This window comes from Hylobates moloch, unplaced genomic scaffold, assembly GCF_009828535.3.
Source record: "Hylobates moloch isolate HMO894 unplaced genomic scaffold, HMol_V3 SCAFFOLD_1, whole genome shotgun sequence".
NCBI classification, from domain to species: domain Eukaryota; kingdom Metazoa; phylum Chordata; class Mammalia; order Primates; family Hylobatidae; genus Hylobates; species Hylobates moloch.
The window spans coordinates 30295416-30314030 of record NW_026652276.1 but is presented as its reverse complement, the minus strand read 5'-3'; the positions used below and the strand labels follow the sequence as shown (position 1 = coordinate 30314030).

Below are 18615 nucleotides of genomic sequence, written 5' to 3'. Positions count from 1 at the left end.
AACCCAGGAGGCAGAGGTTGTGGTGGGCCAAGATCGTACCATCGCACTCCAGCCTGGGAAACAAGAGTGAGACTCCATCTCAAAAAAAAAAAAAAAAAAAAAAAAGGTAATAAGGAAGAGCTCTATCTATTGAATGGGAGATGCTTATGTATATTAAGTATAAGATACAGGTGGCTGAATGGTATTTAAATAGAAATGGTATCCCATTCATATATGAAAATATATATTTCACTATCTTTATCTATATATATGAAAAATATATTCACCAAGAATTACATATAATGTAGTTTAAAAATATTTTCGTATATTTTTGATTGGTTTTATTTTGAACAATGAGAAAGATACTATCAAAATTGTAAAAATAAAAATATTTTTATTTTGAAAATCAATAATGAATTTAATTTCTCTCTTATTCATGTTGGGTTTAACAGTATCTGTATAAATATTTTTAAGACTTGAGATATATAAGTTCAAATAGAACTCGGATTCTAAAGGATTGGTGTAATATTTATCTCTACACTGTTTATATTTCAGTGTTAAAAATTTATGCTTAAATATTTTAAGAAACTTCAAATGCTTTTATAAACCTACTCTAAAACTTCTTCCACCTAACACTGTAATTTGGTTAGTATCATAACCACATAAATGATAGAGGCCCAAAATATTCTAGCTTTTCATGTCCCAGAGTTTCCCTCAATCTCAATCTCTTCAAACCATAAAGTCAGCTTTGAAATTTATGACTTAAAAGAGTAAGACTGTTCTAGCCACTGCTACCCTTTATAGATGAGTTAACTTTTTTTAAAATTGTCATTACTGTTTTAAATCATGCTGAACTCCAAAAAACACCATTACAAATGAAGGATTGCCTTTTCTTTAAGTTCATAAGCCAACTCCTAGATTTAGATCAGTGTATTTCATGATGACTGCATGTAAACGTAGGTGAGCATGTAAGGGTCTGTATGCGTGGATATGTTTTCTAGGTGTGTGTATATGCATGTGTGTTGTATGTGGAACTGCATACAAACACGCAAGCTGTATATGCATATATGTTTAGGTGTTGTAGTGAACATGTGCGTATGCTCATGTACATCTTGTGTGTGTATGATATACCAAGACGGAATGTCTAAAAATGAAACATTTACAGTGCATTTAAAATGAAGCAAGCATTTAGACATTCCCCTTTACAAAGAGTACTGGGGATTGTAAACATCAGCAGCATCTCTGAGGTCAAGTTTATAGGGTAATTATATTTCTGAAAATGGAGGCATATGGAATTTTTATGGATCCAGTGTGCTGTGAGACTGAAGTCCAAATTCTGATAAATGAATTTCACGCAAAATATATTTATTCTAAGATGTTAAAAATGAAAAATGATATGCTTGATACTATAGCACCACAAAACTATGTTTCTCCCAACTGTTTCATTTGTTTCCCCAAACTGCAAAGTCAATTCTTGTTCACAGAAGAAAAAAAAATATGCCTATGGTCTGAAAAGTACCCAACCTCAGTCCAAGAAGCGTAACACTGAAAGTTTAAACACATTTTATATTTTCGCTTATTATCATTATTCACTCTCTTTTGATCATTTGAAATGTTTAGAAGTTTTAAAGAGGTGTGAAATAACATTATATAATTTATTGAAATATCCCTTTTTCCCATCTTGCCTCCCTACATTTATTTTTTGCATTTTCTTCTTCCCATTTGCTTTTTAATTCAAGTATAGAAAGACATAGGACATATGAATTTTTGTAGGATTTGTAAACTGATTAAGTGCATCAAAGAGGAAGAATGTTTTTTTCTAATTCTTTTATATATTTCTTTACATTATTTTGAATTCATAGTTAAATTTTGGAAAGGTAGTGGTACTAATTTTTTTAAGGATGTAGAAGGAAATGAGAGTATAACCCTGATTTAGGGAAACATTCATCAATTGGTATTGAAGAAGATTCTATCTTATTGCCATGAATCATCTACTCTGGGGTATGTACACACACATATTGTGATGTGGGGTAAGAAGCTTAAGTATTAGGGAAAAAGCAAAACAAATTTTCTTTTAGGAATCAGTAATGTGTAAAACCAAGGAAATAACACAGGCCAAATGAAATAATGAATATCATTCAATATAACATGCATTTTTTCATACACAATTAGATTTTATATTTCGTGATTCTATGTGGAACATAAGAATGAGTAAGAACTTAAGTTCACTCTTAGCAGGAACCTTATGTTGCAATAGCTCTCCTTTATTTGGAAATATTTTTAAGGATTGAAAAGCGCTAAAATATAAGAGAATTCCTCACAAATTATAAGTTATATTTTATGAAGATTGGTAGACTGAGCTGCCTTAAATTATTTCTGGAACAAGATGGGGTCTTAATAAATCAACTAATTCACTGACAACTCAATAAAAAAATCATGTTGGCCTCTTAAGAGTTTATAACTTTAAAAAAGTCTTCTATTTATTCACACACACACACACACACACACACACACACACGCACGCGCACACACAAACTCAATCATTATTTACGTGTACCCTTATGATTGTTTTAATGGAGAGATCAAAGAAGTAAGAAAATACTGTGAGAGCAGAATTTTCTAGGGTTCTGCCTTTTAGAATGGATTAATTTTGTGCCCACAACAAGAATATTCATTTGCAAACAGTTCATTTGAGTTCGGAGTCTTTTTATTCAGTATTTACCATAATGAGTCAGATGGTTGTACTCATAATAGTGGCACTCATAGGATGTAGGAAAGAGTAGTATTCAGTAGAAAAACAGGGAAGAATTAAGCATAAATCAATGGAGTATCATGCTGTTAGATAGGAATGGCATAGTCATGTGTCTACAAAAGCATTATTTGCTTCAGAGTAAAGAAGAAATTATTAAATGAATCAATAAGTAGCAAAATAGATGAAAAAATGATATACATGTCTACATAAATGCATTAATAAAATAAACTTCCTTTCTGAACAAGAAAACACCTTGAACAATATACTTCTTGAATAGTAGTTTTTACACGTTAGAAAAACACGTCTTCATTTTTCTTACCACCTCTAAATGGCAACACTCTGTTATTCTGTTATGAAACTCACTGAAACCAAACAACAAACAGAGAATTCAATAGGGTGGATCTCCACAAATTGATTGGATCCTTGAAATTACCTGGGATGCCGATTAAACATTTAAATGCCCAGGTCCCACTTAGACCCACTGAATCCAAATCTCCACAGGAGGGTTCTTAAGTTTAGGCAAGACGTCTTGCAAATAAATATACCATATGTTGTAGAAAGTCACTTATTCTGATTATTTTATACCATGTTGGTAATTGTAATAACTACCTTCCTTTTTAAGAGTTGGGATAACAGAGCAACAATTCTGACCTGATGTTATTTTTAATCGTTTGGTCCAAAGAAGAATGGGAAAAAATTTAAGTTTCTATGTTTTAAATGTCTGAGTAATGTACTTACTACAGTTTTCAGCTTTTCTATTGTCCCGGATTACTATTCTTTGGTTGATTGTGCTGAAGAGTGTTGTCCAGTTAATGGTATGATAATAACACAGGTTGCTGTTGTCAGTAATATAGATGTTTCCTGCGCTGATTTCCTTCAGGGACTGGAACTGTAGAGAGGTGATGCCCTGTTGCTTGAGGATAAGCAAGGAGAGGCCACTAAAGAGGGGGGAGGGAGAAAACGGAACCATGAAACGCATTCCAGAGTGAAATAAGGCTGTGACATTTTATTTTAAAAAGAATGCTAATGGAGTATAAATAGAAACTGAATCAATAAATCTGTGTATAGAATATTTGTTTTTACATGCTATATACAGTTTTTAAAGTAATAATTTGACCTCCCAAAGTAAAATTTCCATTGCTTACAGTTATGCGTATTGGCAGTGTATCTCTATTTCTGTGTATGTATTTACCACTGAAATATCTGCTCACTATCTTCCCACCCCAAGCCTTAACTTTACGTTGTTCAATGATGAAATCCTGTATTAACACTAAAGAAGTGCTTATGAAACGATTGTTCATCTACTCAAAGTAAGATATTAATTCCTCCTTATGTAATAGATTTAGACATACTTTCAGAGTATGTATAAATAATTTCAGAAAATGATTATAGGTATTTAGCTTTAATTTATACCTCAGACACCAAAGAACTGTAATAATTGAGGAATGTGTAAGTAAGTTAGGAGATAGTAAAAAGTAAAGAATCAAACTAAACTAAAATTAGAAAAAGAAAACAAACTCAGATGCCTTGGGTATCTGGGGGAAAAGGTCTCTAAAAGTTAAATAACAACTACCCTGTTTAGAATTGCTCACATCATGCACTCCATACTTGCAAAATACTAATATTACTTTGAGTGACAGACAATTGAAAAATCAAGGAAACTATTTTTATTTTAATATAGTCCACATTTTTGTAATTATTTACTTCTTTACTTATTTACTTTTTTTTTACTTATTTACTTTTCCATTCTCTAAAGAATAAACATGCTTCCCACATTTCAATCAGCTAATGAATATTATTTTACATTTTGGAGACCAAAGCTTTCCACTTTTATTTATAGTTTTAAATATTCTTTGCTGTTAATATTTATAATTATTCTCCATGGTTGTCGGGGTGTGCGTGTGTTTGTGTGCGTGTATGCTCAATGATAAAGATTAAGACGTAACTCTTTCTCTCAAATTTTGTCCCCATCATAACTATCTTGAGCTGTTGATTACAATGTTAGCATAATGTCTTGATTGGCTTATAATATTTATTCAACAGGTAGTAAAAGTTGTTTACATATGGCACTTTAATAGATTGTATCTCTCAACTATCCTTTCTTATTAAGCTCCTTTCTCCTTTACATTTTTAAAACCTCTTATAAATATAACTTTTAAATTTTAATAGTGAAATTCAATGTACTTTTTATAAAACATTACAAGAAAATCAATGATGATCTTAAGTTTGGAGATATTTTGAACTTAAGTAGACAAATTTTAAAAATTCATATGTAAATTGACTTTTAATTGTTCATAAATAAGAACGTCATACAGATGACATCAGAGAAATCTGTTATTTACTCTTATAATGTGAATTTAAATTATTGACATAATAATTTTATCAATGTCCTTCTAAACCTGAATTTTTTGTCCATTTATTAACCAGCACTACATGTAGAGTGGTGGACCAGTTCCTAAAACATCACCCTGTAATGTGTAGTTCAAATTATAGCACCAGAGACAAGAACAGAACCTCCTGGCACAACAGCATTTGTATCCTATACACCCAAGGCATTAACAAGTCACGCAACTCTTATCTTTTAATTATGATAACATCTGATAAAAAAGAAAGTTTCATTGAATTGTTCACATCATGCACTCCATACTTGCAAAATACTAATATTATTTTGAGTGACAGACAATTGAAAAATTAAACTATGTATTCTGTAATACTTCATACCATCATCAGAGGTATTTTCATTGAGCTTTGGAACTAAGGATGGAAGCATGATTTCCCCAGAATCAGTAATCAATAAGAGTGATGGTTCTGACTTAATGCACACATGATGCTCCTCTTGAAATCTGTGAGGCCTGCAGCTTTAAACATATCCACTTACCTATAGAGTACTCTTCCACCAATGGTCACCAGGTTAGAAAAAACACTGAAGTCAGTCATGTTTGGTGGCCATGACTGTATGTTCAGGAAACCTACAAGTGAAGAGTAGTAAAAATAAATCAGAATATCATTGTCTTAGTATTAGTGCTGATTTTTCTTGAAATATGGTGAAAATGTGTTGAGAGTTGGGAAGTGAGAAAGGGGCAGTGAACATTACTATTTTTGAAGCACTATTACATATGTATTCTTCCAAGATTGAGTGTCCTACCCAATAAAACTGTGTATGTTGAAAGGTTTCAATGACTCAGTTTGATTTATTCTTATAAATGCAAAAATGTAGTCTAACTAGATAAAGAGAAAAATATAGTTTCAATTTCTCTGAAATCTTTTACCTCTTCATCTGTTTACATACGACATCAGTGTCACCCTTGCAGTCTAAGACATTTATATACATATCTTACCTTTCTCATTAGATTTGGCATTATTTTATGGTAAGTCCATGTCTGATTCATATCTATGGGCCCCATATTACCTACTAAGACAATGTTGAACACATTACATGCTTAATATATATGTGCTAAATAAGTGCTACATGTTATCCATGTTCAATAGTACTTCTTTTGAAGAAGTAAACAGAAAAACATAGGTTCAAAGATCAGTTGACACTTGCAAGAGTCGTAATGTCAAACTTTCAAAGATACTCATTTTGTAATTCCATGGGCTTTCAAAATGTGCATAAAAGCTAATAAGACACCATCTTTAAAAATAATACGAGTTTTTACAAACTAAAATCTGCTTTGAAAATCAGTTGCTGATTCCAATCTTATGTGACTTTTTTTGTTTTGTTTCGTTTTTTGTTGTTATTTTGAGATGGAGTCTCACTCTATTGCCAGGCTGGAGTGTAGCGGTGTGATCTTGGCTCACTGCAACCTCCACCTCCTGGGTTCAAGCAATTCTCCTGCCTCAGCCTCCTGAGCAGCTGGGATTACAGGCACGCACCACCACACCCAGCTAATTTTTGTATTTTTAGTAGAGACAGGTTTTCTTCATGTTGGCCAGGATTTCAATCTCCTGACCTCATGATCCACCCGCCTCAACCTCCCAAAGTGCTGGGATTACAGGCGTGAGCCACGGTGCCCAGCCAATCTTACGTAACTTTTTTTTAAATTATAGTGTTCATAGCATAACAGTTGCAGTTTAAAAAATTACCTGTTATCTCTCTGACTGTCCGAAAGACATTCAGTTTCTCTGGATCTATGGCTTCAATTGCATTGTAAGGGTCCCTAGAAAATCAAGAAGAGATGTAGCCAAATTTAAATTTTAATAAAGGATTGAAAATATGAAAAATGTGACAATATTTTATTCAAATTTAATTTTAATTAGCAATAGGGGCATTATCAATGCATGTCTAAGTTAATCTGTGCTAGATGTGGAGGAGGAATAATAGGTGTTTTGTGGAAATTTTTGATGTCACAAAATATGAGATTTTCATCAAAGCCTATTCTAGATCTATAAGATTATTCAGCTTCAACTGTTCTGATGAAATTCCCAAAGATGGTAAGTTCATGTATTAACCATTTTACATTATTTGGTTTTAAAAGTTTATTCTTGATTTGGAAGAATATATATAGTCTAGAAATAATATTATAGTGAGAACAACTGGCATTTCCGCTCCTCAAAGAAGTATACATTGCTATTAGTACCTGGAATTCGTAAGAAGGACAGAAACAAACACAAATAAAATCGACATTTTTTTTCTGTAGCTTTACGTTTATCTACTTGTGAATTTTCATAATATTTATAACATTGTCCAAAAGTCTCTCTTCATACAGATTACTTAGAACCATCTTGTTCCTATCTAGCTTATTCATATTTATGTTTATAACATAGGAACTATTCTCTTCCAAATATATGAATTCAAGCAAGACTTCCAGCTTTTTTTTAAAGAAATCCACAGTAAGTTTTAAAATTTTATTACATTAAAAGACATTTCATACTATCCTAGGTAGAGACCTCATATTAATATATACCATTTACAGAGAGATTAAATTTTATCCATTGGCTACTTCTTCAAGACAGATCAAAACTTCTAAGAACAGTGATCTTAGGCTTTTTTAGAAGTATGTATCTACCTGCAGCAGCCAAACAAATTTTATTCTTACTGTGGACATCTCTTCTTTTACCAGTCTCTGGGAACATTCCTTTTTGGTATGGCGAATAACCACTAGTGATCCACTATATGCAGCCTTAATAGGGCTATCAATCAACATGTTCCACAATCCCCTGACAACAGACAGGCATATGGCCTATGTCCTGGGGATTTATGTCTGAATCCATTGGCATTTATTCATGCCAGCATTCAAATCTTGAAAAGAGTATCAGTTCCAGCAACCTTGATCTCTGGAACCACTTTGTACTGGTTTCCTGAACTTGGTTCATCAGCATAGTCTTCCCTACTGCAAACCATTCCACATCTTAAAAAAAAAAAACAAAAAAACAAAACTTTGCTTGATTAAATTACTGTTTCAAACTAGGAAGTGCAATCAATACAATGTACTGCTAGTTTAACATGGAGTGCTTTATACTAGGCTCAAATACTGGATATTGCTGAGGTTGGAGAAACACTATAAATGTGTTTCCTTACAGTTCACACAAAAACTATTGATTAAAGTTTTCTCAATGTCATATTAATATCTCACAAAAGCTTAAAGTCTCAATTAAATGTTCTAGCAACTTTCTCTATTTACAAGCAAAGATATATGGAACAAATAACTATGTTTTCAATGAATATGAAGCCAAAAATGAAGTGTATCATGTAGGAAAACTCTTGCCTTCACTTTTTAATGTGCAAATAATTTTGTATACAGAGGAAATATCAGCTCTGCAGTACAGGAATAAGCTTTCAACATTTGTTCTTTGATGAAAAGCAGTGTATAAACAGCTCAGGTCATATAATCAAATATCCTGGTTTTACTGCGAAAGACTCAAAATTCAGGGTAAGCACACAATAATGGGGTCAGTCCAAACCTTCAGTGAGAACACTTCCATGTTGCCAGGAATGACATGAATTCTGGAATGTTAACATGAAGCCCAGTGGACCACAGATATTTTATACAGTTAATTTTAGAGATTCAGGACCCTTGTAAAATAAGTTGACAGAATTCCACTCACTGATTTCAAAGTATGTCTTGGGAGTTGCATCCTATAGCCACTCAAAATACACAGTACTTTAAAACAGTTAACTTTCCTAACTAAATTCAGAGCCATGCAAAAGAACATTATGTCTACCCTGTCACTGTATTTGGTGATCCAAAATAAAGCTCAGGAGAAAGACAGACAAACATATTTTCATTTCCACTGAAATCACTTTATTTTATCATCAAGCTTATTATTTCCATTCCATTGTCTAGCACCATTGCAGGATACTACGTAAACCCTTTCTTGCCAGTGTCTCATTCTGACACAGCATGAACATGCTTATTTGGTGAGCATTTTGTTACTCTAAGCACTGCACATCAACAGTGTAAAACATAACAAAACATGAAAGAAAAGTTTTCCTAACGATAACCCTAAGCACTAAGCATTCCCACAATTCCCATTCTAAATAAGAAAATGAGTGCCTACTACTGTTTCTGGCAATGGTACTATGTACTATAAACTAAACATGCCAATTAACTTCCTTGAGCCTAATTATATATTAAAATTTTAATTGATGAATTTCCAGTAAATACATTTTGTGGAGAAACTTGTTTTTAAAAAGCATAACAAACTCATTAAATTATTATTTTTGCATTTCATTAGTTAAAAACATCTCAGCTATTTTAATCAAACCATACGAACTTATTAAAAGCTGGTTAGTAAAATATTACGGGTAATGGAAATTAAATGAGGTACAACATTTCTTTAATTCACTGTAAGTTTTCTGCTTATAATATGCTGTATTGTTCACCTTTAAAATATCTCTATACACACACACACACACACACAAACACACATTACATTCATGACCACACTTGTATCTATACATATATAACATGTCTAATTCTACTGAATTAACTCTATAGCCATACTTTCCTAAGATGAAAGAGAAAGGCTTCAGAATATATGTTTCATGCTGGCATGACACTGAGAATAAAGAATACATCATAATTCATTTATATGTTTGTCCTGGAAAATACCTTATAAATTATACTTGAGACCCAATTATAATTATAATTTTAAATATTCCAGGTATAAGTGCTACGATTAAGGACAAATAATCCCCTGAACTAAGAAGCATGACTCATTGTAAGGAAAATTTTGCCTTTATTTGGTTTCCAAAAGAGTCTATATAAGACTATAATCAAGTCTGTAAAATTAATATTTGCTGCACAACATGCTGTGCTATAAACTAGACATAGGCACTGCGATTTTTCTTTTCCACTGCCTTCTTCTCCTTCTGTTTTGTTTTTTATTTTCATTTCTCTCTGTTCCCATCCTTCTCTCTCTCTCTCTCTCTCTCTTTCTCACTATCTTTCCCTCCTTCCCCGCACTTCCAACCTTCTATTTTATACAATTTGTTAATGTTTTACAACATGCCAGGCACAGGGCTGAGCAATTCAAAACAACTTTTGTTTTTAATCACCACAACAATCATAGGAAATAGGTATTTATTGTTAATCCATTTCTCAAGTTCTTTTATTGGAGGAAACCTAGCGTTTGACGTGAGAGAAAGCCACGCAACTCAACACAAACCCTCCATGGTGGAGCTTCAAATCACGCTCCAATCTACTCTGGATCAAATTATCCAAGAAGAAATCCTAACTCTCATTTTCTAAGTTTATGTTTAAGACAAACTTGGTTTGCCTTTCTACTTCTAATCCATGTAAGTTGATTTTCCATAAGTAATTTTTCACCTGGATGAATGGGCAATATTTTTCTCCTTAGAAGTCTGGGTTAGTCTAAAGGGGTATTCTTCCCATAAACTTGTAAATGCATGGTCTTTACTGCCTGATGCATTTTTATTCATTGGACTACCTGTTTCCATTTTTTATTGCATTTATTTATTAAACTTTCCTCCACTCTGGGCCAGAAGTGAATATACATACATACATACATAGATACAGACATACATACATACATATATATATAAAAATATATATATATATAGAGAGAGTAATTTTATAACTAGTAGAAATCTAGAGTTTTAATAATTATGTTCTATGATGAACCAAGACTAAAATAACTATTCTGAACCTCACTAGATAAAATATCTTTGAAACCTTTCTACCCATGTTTTATATGTAAGAATTTTAGCCTTGGCAGGTTACTTTTGGTAGTTTGCAATCTTTCTACTATCACAAAATTCTTGCAGTGTTTCTCAATGAGGGCAGCACCACCCCACGAACAGGAAGTTGACACATCTGTAGAGCTGTTTCAGTTGTAACAGAGACTGGGGGATCCTATAGTTTACAGGGGTTATCACAAGGCTGTTAACTGTCTCTTAAAGGATTGCATTGTGTTTTATACAACCTTAAAATGTCCTACTAGACATTTAGGACCTCATGTGTGCAAATTTCATGCTTGGTCATACTTTGGCCAGGCATAATTCCCTAGTTGTGTTGCTCCAATTTCACTTAATCTTAGCCAAAATGTCCAGAAGCAATTTACTCCAATTTCAATGAAAGTCATTTCCCTCTTTCTTTTGTCATATAACAATGTGTCTGGCTAGTGGTTTTCAATTCCCAGTGGTCAGTTGTTCCTCTGCTTTTTATTTCCTGGTACTTCATACACAAAAATGCCTTCTAATCTCATTTTTCATAAATCCAAACTTCCATATAATTGGAAACTTGGCATTCCCCTAACAATATTTATTTTATTGTACCTTACTTTTTTGTATTTCTTTTAAAATTACAACTAGAGAATTATAATAATTAAAAATATATATATTTAGGTTACATTATCTATAAATTTTATTTCAGAATTGAAAAGTGGCAATTTTTTAATATATAAAAGTGGAATGTTGGGCCTGATAAGGATAAAAACTACTTGTCTAATGCAATTCATGTGAATATGATTTCAAATCATTCCCCACAGTGAAAGGCTTGAGGCTAATTCATTTATTATTTCTAGGTGAAAGCATGCAATGTGAGTCAAGTGGCTCTATCTTCTTATTTCCCAGAAGACATTACTAGCATAATATAATCTTACATTCATGTGGTATTTGGTTTTAAATATAGTCAAATTGTGGGTATATTGCTTTACTAAATGTCGTATATGCATTAAATTATGAAGAAGCACCTAAATATTGTCCCAGGTCTCCTATGCAATGGGGCAAGGAGGGTAAGACAGCAATGTAAATGGATTCAGAAGGCCAGTGGGGACTATGGTAAGGTTGATTAAGTGTGTCCCATCTCAAAATGACTAGTGTTAGTGATGTGCTTTGGCTGTGTCCTCATCAAAATATCATATTGAATTGTAGTTCCTACAATTCCCACGTGTTGTGGGAGGGATCCAGTGGGAGGTAACTGAATCATGGGGGTGGGTCTTTCCCATGCTGTTTTCATGATAGTGAATAATTCTCATGAGATCTGATGGTTTTATACAGGGGAGTTCCCCTACACAAACTGTCTCTCGCCTGCCACCATGTAAGACATGCTTTTCTCCTCCTTTGCCTTCCATCATGATTGTGAGGCCTCCCCAGCCATGTGGGACTATGAGTCCACCGAACCTCTTTTTTCTTTGTAAATTACCCAGTCTCAGGTGTGTCTTTGTTAACAGCGTGATAACTGACTAATACAGCTACCCAGTTCCAACAAATTGTTGTCATGTAGGAATATGGGCCAAGAATTACCAAGTCTGTACATTTTAAAAGGTAAGTAAAAAAAAAAAAAAAATTTCTTAAGACAGATACAACAATTATGGGGTGGCAGCTACATACATACTATTATACTATCTAACATGGGACTGTATTAACAGCTACCTATAAAATAAACAGATATTTAGCAATAATACATATAATAATTGATTTGAATGAAAAGAAAAACTTTGTTCTATTGTTCTTGCCATTCCTATTTGGACATATTTATTCATAATATGTTAAATTAGTTTGCTTTTAGAAATGATCTGATATATGTTCAGAATAAAATTTTGAATTAAAATATATGAGAGATATTCTTTATCTGTGGCCTGCAGCACTAATATTTAGGGATTAAGTGGTAATATAGACAAATAGATAGCATACAATGTTAAAATACCGACATTCAAAGAATACAAATTTGTTCGTTTTCCAGTTAAAACCAGTAGGGGGTTCTGTAATGAAGGAGCCCAGATAAATCAAGTTACAATTTTTATTACCAAAATGAAATTCATTTACCAGCATCTCTTACAGTGGTGCTAACTTCCCAACTTAAGGGAAACAAGACAAAAATAATATATCAGGACAAAGAATTTCTGGAAGAAGCTCGGGGAATTTCAAGGTACTGATTAGTTTTATGTGAGACTTTTTAAAGGATATTAATTCATGTTTTCTCAACCTAATCAGTTAGAAGTTTGAATGAATTTTCCCACCTCAACCAGTGATACTTTTTCCCCAAACATATCTAAAAATAAGTCAAGCTTGCTGAAAACGGTGGATTTGAGGAGAATGTCCTAAAATATAATTTTGTTTAAATACAAATTTATATTTTTGACCTTAAATAGTCACCAAACTAAAATTTGAGCACATTCCAAAATTAGTATACTGTCATTGCTGGTGAAATCAGGCCCTTGCTTTTGTTGGTGAGGAGCATTAATGAAAGGCGAAACTCTTCAGGTTCCAGAGGAATGAAATAAACAAAACTAAAGAATCTCTTCAGTTTTGTCTACACTTTGTAAAATAACTTGCACAAAAATTTAATACTGACCCATGAATGCCAGTGACTAGAAAGATCAAATTCCCATTGATCTTGGTACAGTTTATGAATTTGTCAATGTTACTGGAATCCACGGTCTGAGCTGACATCAATGATCCTGTGCCAATGCCATCACAAGCTGTAGAAACAAGACTCAGAGTTAGGGGATTGAGAAACTTGTTTTTGGCCAATAAATCATTGCATCTTCATTATAATATAGCAGAGTATTTTTAATTGTAACATACAAAATATATTACAAATTTTGTTTTCTAAAAAGTAAAATTATTCACTCACTCAACATTCACTACTGGTTCTGCTTTAAAAACTTGTCCCTGCATTAAAATCGAATGACCATGACTCATCATAGAAATTACATTTTATATCAAGACCCAGTATACACACACAACACATACATAAGTCTTACAGAAATTTTATCAATCGGTACTCCTCCTAACAACATAAAATTATCTATTTTCTACTTTCTTCAAAAATATCATTTGTAATGATTTTGAAATGCTGGTAACTTTAGCAAAATAATTTCATAGCCTACATACTAATGGTCTACAACCTGCAATTTTAAAAACAGTGGTCTAATGGAGAATATATGTAAAGAAAGAGTTCTAATGATGTGAATTACAACCAAAATCAAGGGCCATTCAAATATTTATGCTTAAATTGAACATGCTTTCTGAAGCTTCTAATTGAAACAAACAAACAACAATTTTTGTGTGTGGGTGGGGGCGGTGTATAGAGAAAGAGAGAGAGGGGTAAGGAAGAAACAGAGAGGCAGAGAGAGAAAAATACCATCTAAAAGTAAGTCTGGAGTTTGTCCTTTTCTAGGGCACTCCCTGATACTTTGAAAAGTTTAATAACATTCAGGAGATTTAGACTTTATTTTCATCTTGCTTAATTTAGGTTTCATTCTGGTGAGGAATTAGACTACCCACAGCTGGAAAAGATGCCTTCCTCCACTAAAATTCTATGGCATGAATTATCTGATATATTTATTTTAAACTTATGGTAAGGTTTCTTGTCATTTCATAGATCTCATCTTTTGAAATACATTTTTAAGACCTGGAGAGTAAATTTCATGTCCCTCTGCATCTCTTTTTATGCTTAGCAGATAATTTTGTATATAGTGGCAAGCAACTAATATGTGTTGTGATGCCAACATAACAGTGTGAACTCTTGTTTTTTACAAAGCTTTTAAGATTTGCTATTGACAGAATAACATGCAACTTTATTTCTGAGTTCCTATCAATGTTACATCTGAGTTTTTTTCTGGGCCATTTTAGTAGATATAATTCAAACTCAATAATAGACAGTGCTATAAAAGTTCATATTTTGAGTAACTGTCCAAAATTATGGAAAGCGTGTGTGGGCAGTGAGAGTGGGTTTACATTGAAAAGTTGGTCTACTTAAAAGTGAATTAAAAACCTTGTTATATAGTCCCAGTTCTAACTAAATAATCTGAGCTACCACTCACCTTTTGGGCAAATGTCCGTGCAAGGTTTACACATTTTAATCCCATTTTCTTCTACTTCCATCTTGGAACTAGGGCAAGCACGCACACAAGAACTGGAATCTACCACAAAGTTATCTGTTGTTTTTTTTTTTTTAAAAAAAACACAAAGGTAAAATAAGCATTAATGTTAACATTCAGCAAACAAGTTCAAAACAAGATATTTTAGGGTTTAAAAGTGATTAGCATCATTGATACTGTTTATGTATTTCCCCTGAAACAACTCTTTGTTTAAATATCTCATCCTGAAATCGTATTTCCAGTCAAATGCAATGTGTGTTAACAACAACTAGTACTTGCTTGGTTACTGCTCCACTTCCTGAATTGCCCCCAAGATAGAGTAGATTTCTTTTATATACTTAGGAAACTACATGACATTTAGCTTGTGTGTTTCAGTAGTTCCACTTCATTTCATGACATGATGCAAGTTTGAAGTCCAAAAATACTTCAAGTTCATGAAGCACAAATGAAGCTTAAGTTGAACTGCCTTGGATCAGAGTACACTTCACATCCAGGAGAAAATGCTTAAAATGTGTTCTATTTTTCAGTGGAGTGCCACAAAACCTTTCTCATATTTTTATATGAAGAAACAAAGTAAAATTGGAAAGGGTAGTACTTTGGAAAAGGTATATCAAATAGACAAGGAGCATTTTGTTACCCAGTACTTGGATTAAATGTCTAGCAGTCCAGTGACCTGGGATATGACAGAACATCCCCTCCAAAATAAAGGACAAATTATTGCACCTAAAGGCTCTCACAATAAATAGGAAACACAATACCTGCTAGGCCACTCTGGTTTTAAAAGCAGCATCCCTCCATGACCTGGGAATATTGCTCTGGCACAACATGCAATGTTGTGGAATGCTTACAGCCTTCAGGGGTGCCCAAAGCAGAAAAGGCATATGATGTATATCTAGGCTGTGATGCAAGCAATTTTGCTCCTTGAGCCATAAAACCCAAGAGGCTCTATGATACTGGAAGCATCTATAGTGGGAAAATATGCCATGTAGATTTATGGCAAGTTTCATCAGAAAATCACAACAGAGACTTCTAGGTTTTTAGAGCTAAGCTATGCCACCTGTAGCACAGGATTGCACACCATTTAATAAACAGCTTTTGACATGCTTCTGGGTCCTGGTAGAGATGGATCTTGGGTCAGACCTTATAGCCAGAATTGCCTATCATGAACAGGGTTTTGCTATAATGTCACAATGTCATCATATTGGGCAGGTCCAAAAGCATTCCATTGTAAAATTAAAGTAGGATATGTGTACGGGCAGAAGCACAAGTAAACTGCATAAGCAAATGGTTAAGAGCCCCCCATGCCATCCACCACTGGACTGGCCCCTCTCAGTCATCTCATACCTGTGGCTGTGTGGGGGCTGAGAGAAGGCACTTAGGAAAAGCTAACAGAGTAAGATACAAAATAGACTAGGTGTGTGGGTACTAGCTGAAAATGGATGGCAGCTTCTGTGTCTGCCATCTCACCTATGAGTGGACTTGAAACACAGAGACAAGAAAAATCTTACCAACAGGCATAATTCTAGGTAGCGAAATTGATTACTCATTTTGTATGAAAAGAGAAGTTGCTTGACCTTAGAATATATATGCACTCATGAGCTTGTCCTGAGAGAAGAAATACTGGAAAATTTGAGAAGAAAGGGAATCTGGGGCAAAGAATCTATGGGAGTGGGTACAAAGTATGGAAAAATTTGCATTCCAAGTCAATATCCACATGAAAGCATCCACCACAACAAAGAGTCACTTTGTTAAGATGATATCAAAGTCCAATCTTACTTTCTTCCCTTCCCCAAAAAGTGCTGATTTTGAAACTGCTCCTTAATAACCTAATCTCTATCTCAGGGGAACCCAACCTGCAACAGGTGCATACACCATATTAAATAGCCATTCTTTCTTCAAGGTCTTGTGATATGGTTTGGATCTGTGTCCCCACCCAAATCTCTTGTCAAATTATAATCCTCAGTATTGGAGGTGTGACCTGGAGGGAGGTGAGTGAATCATGGGGGCGGCTTCTCATGGTTTAACACCATCCCCATTGGTGTTGTCGTGGCAAGAGTGAGTTAGCATGAGATCTGGTTGTTTAAAAGTGTGCAACACCTCCTGCCTCTCTCTTCCTCCTGCTCTGGCCATGGAAGACATACTTGCTTCCCCTTCACCTCCACTGTGATTGAAAGTTTCCTGAGCCCTCTCCAGAATCCCTCATGCTTCCTGTACAGCCTTTGTATCTTATATAGCCATGAGCCAATTGTATCGCCTTTTGTTTATCAATTACCCAGTCTCAGGTATTTCTTTATAGCAGTGTAAGAACCAACTAACACATCTTGGGAAATGCGTTACAATGAAACCCTTTCACATTTCTGCCGAATGGAATAAGCAAATATTATAATTAGTCTTATACCAGTTAGGTTCAAGTTTTGCAGCCAAATGAGTTTCAGAAAATGCATGTTTGGAGTTTTTAAATTTCAGAATTCTGGATTAGGAAATGTAGACCTGCATTTAGAAGCTTAATGTCTGACTGGGCACAGTGGCTCATGCCTGTAATCCCAGCACTTTGGGAGGCTGAGGTGGGTGGATCACCTGAGGTAGGGAGTTCAAGACCAGCCTGACTAACATGGAGAAACCCCATCTCTACTAAAAATACAAAATTAGCCAGGCATGGTGGTGGATGCCTGTAATCCCAGCTACTAGGGAGGCTGAGGCAGGAGAATTGCTTGAACCCAGGAGGTGGAGGTTGTAGTGAGCCGAGATCGTGCCATTGCACCCCAGCATGGGCAACAAGAGTGAAACTCTGTCTCAAAAAAAAAAATAAAAATAAAAAAAAAAAAAGAAGAAGAAGCAGAAGCTTAATGTCCTTGTTTTCCCAAGAAAGCTTCAATTTGGCAAACCAAGCCATGTAAGCCAGGCCCATCAGAGATTTAAATTTTTTCATAGACAACTACTGAAGTGCTTTAAATTAGCCTGTAGTTTGAGGTACACAAACTAATCTAAAAAAGGAAGACTGCCAGTTACCACATTTAAAGTAAATAAGTCTTGTAATTTCACACAATAGGTCTTCATGTTTAGCCACTTACTACAGTTTGGAGTTGACAGCTTTCAGGTGAATCGCTATAAAGGATATAGCAAAGAAAAGGGGAATTCTCTAGTTCAAATTTTCCTGGTACTTCTGCGTTCACCCTACCCTTGGGCTTCAATCTAAGGACTTGAATAAAAGAGAAAGCACCAAAAAACTCCAAGAAAGCATAGTTTTGACTGTCTTTGGGAAAGGCATCCTAATTTGAAGGTAGTAGATTAGGTAGTAGTATAACACGCTTCTAAGAAAAGGGAAAATATCATTTAGCCCCACCCTACAACACTGCCAAGCCCTCAGTTTTGTAAGGATGGTACATGGTGACATATAGGGTGACTTTAGATAAGAGGTTATTAGATGAAAAGGACTGGTGTGAATATTAAAATATTTAAGATGCAAAATCTTTGCTGTCTTGGAGTTAGTGTGTCTGTGACTTTAAAATGCTAATTAAGAGACATATTAAACACACACATATATATAAATAAGTCAAAGTACAATTTTTATTTTAATAGATATGAACATGTTT

The 18615-nt window shown here is 34.1% G+C and overlaps 1 protein-coding gene across 7 annotated transcripts in view; it reads right to left on the bottom strand.

Moving 5' to 3' along the window:
• The window catches only part of ERBB4 (erb-b2 receptor tyrosine kinase 4), a 1173590-nt gene that overhangs the window by 323592 nt on the left and 831383 nt on the right, over nt 1-18615 (bottom strand). For all 7 annotated transcript variants that reach the window (XM_058438803.1, XM_032754659.2, XM_058438808.1 and 4 more), the window contains 5 exons: nt 14966-15079; nt 13492-13618; nt 6818-6891; nt 5610-5700; nt 3470-3669 (listed from right to left, as the gene is read on the bottom strand). In XM_058438803.1, the coding sequence (XP_058294786.1) occupies nt 3470-3669; nt 5610-5700; nt 6818-6891; nt 13492-13618; nt 14966-15079 (606 nt within the window). The remainder of the gene's footprint in view (nt 1-3469; nt 3670-5609; nt 5701-6817; nt 6892-13491; nt 13619-14965; nt 15080-18615) is intronic.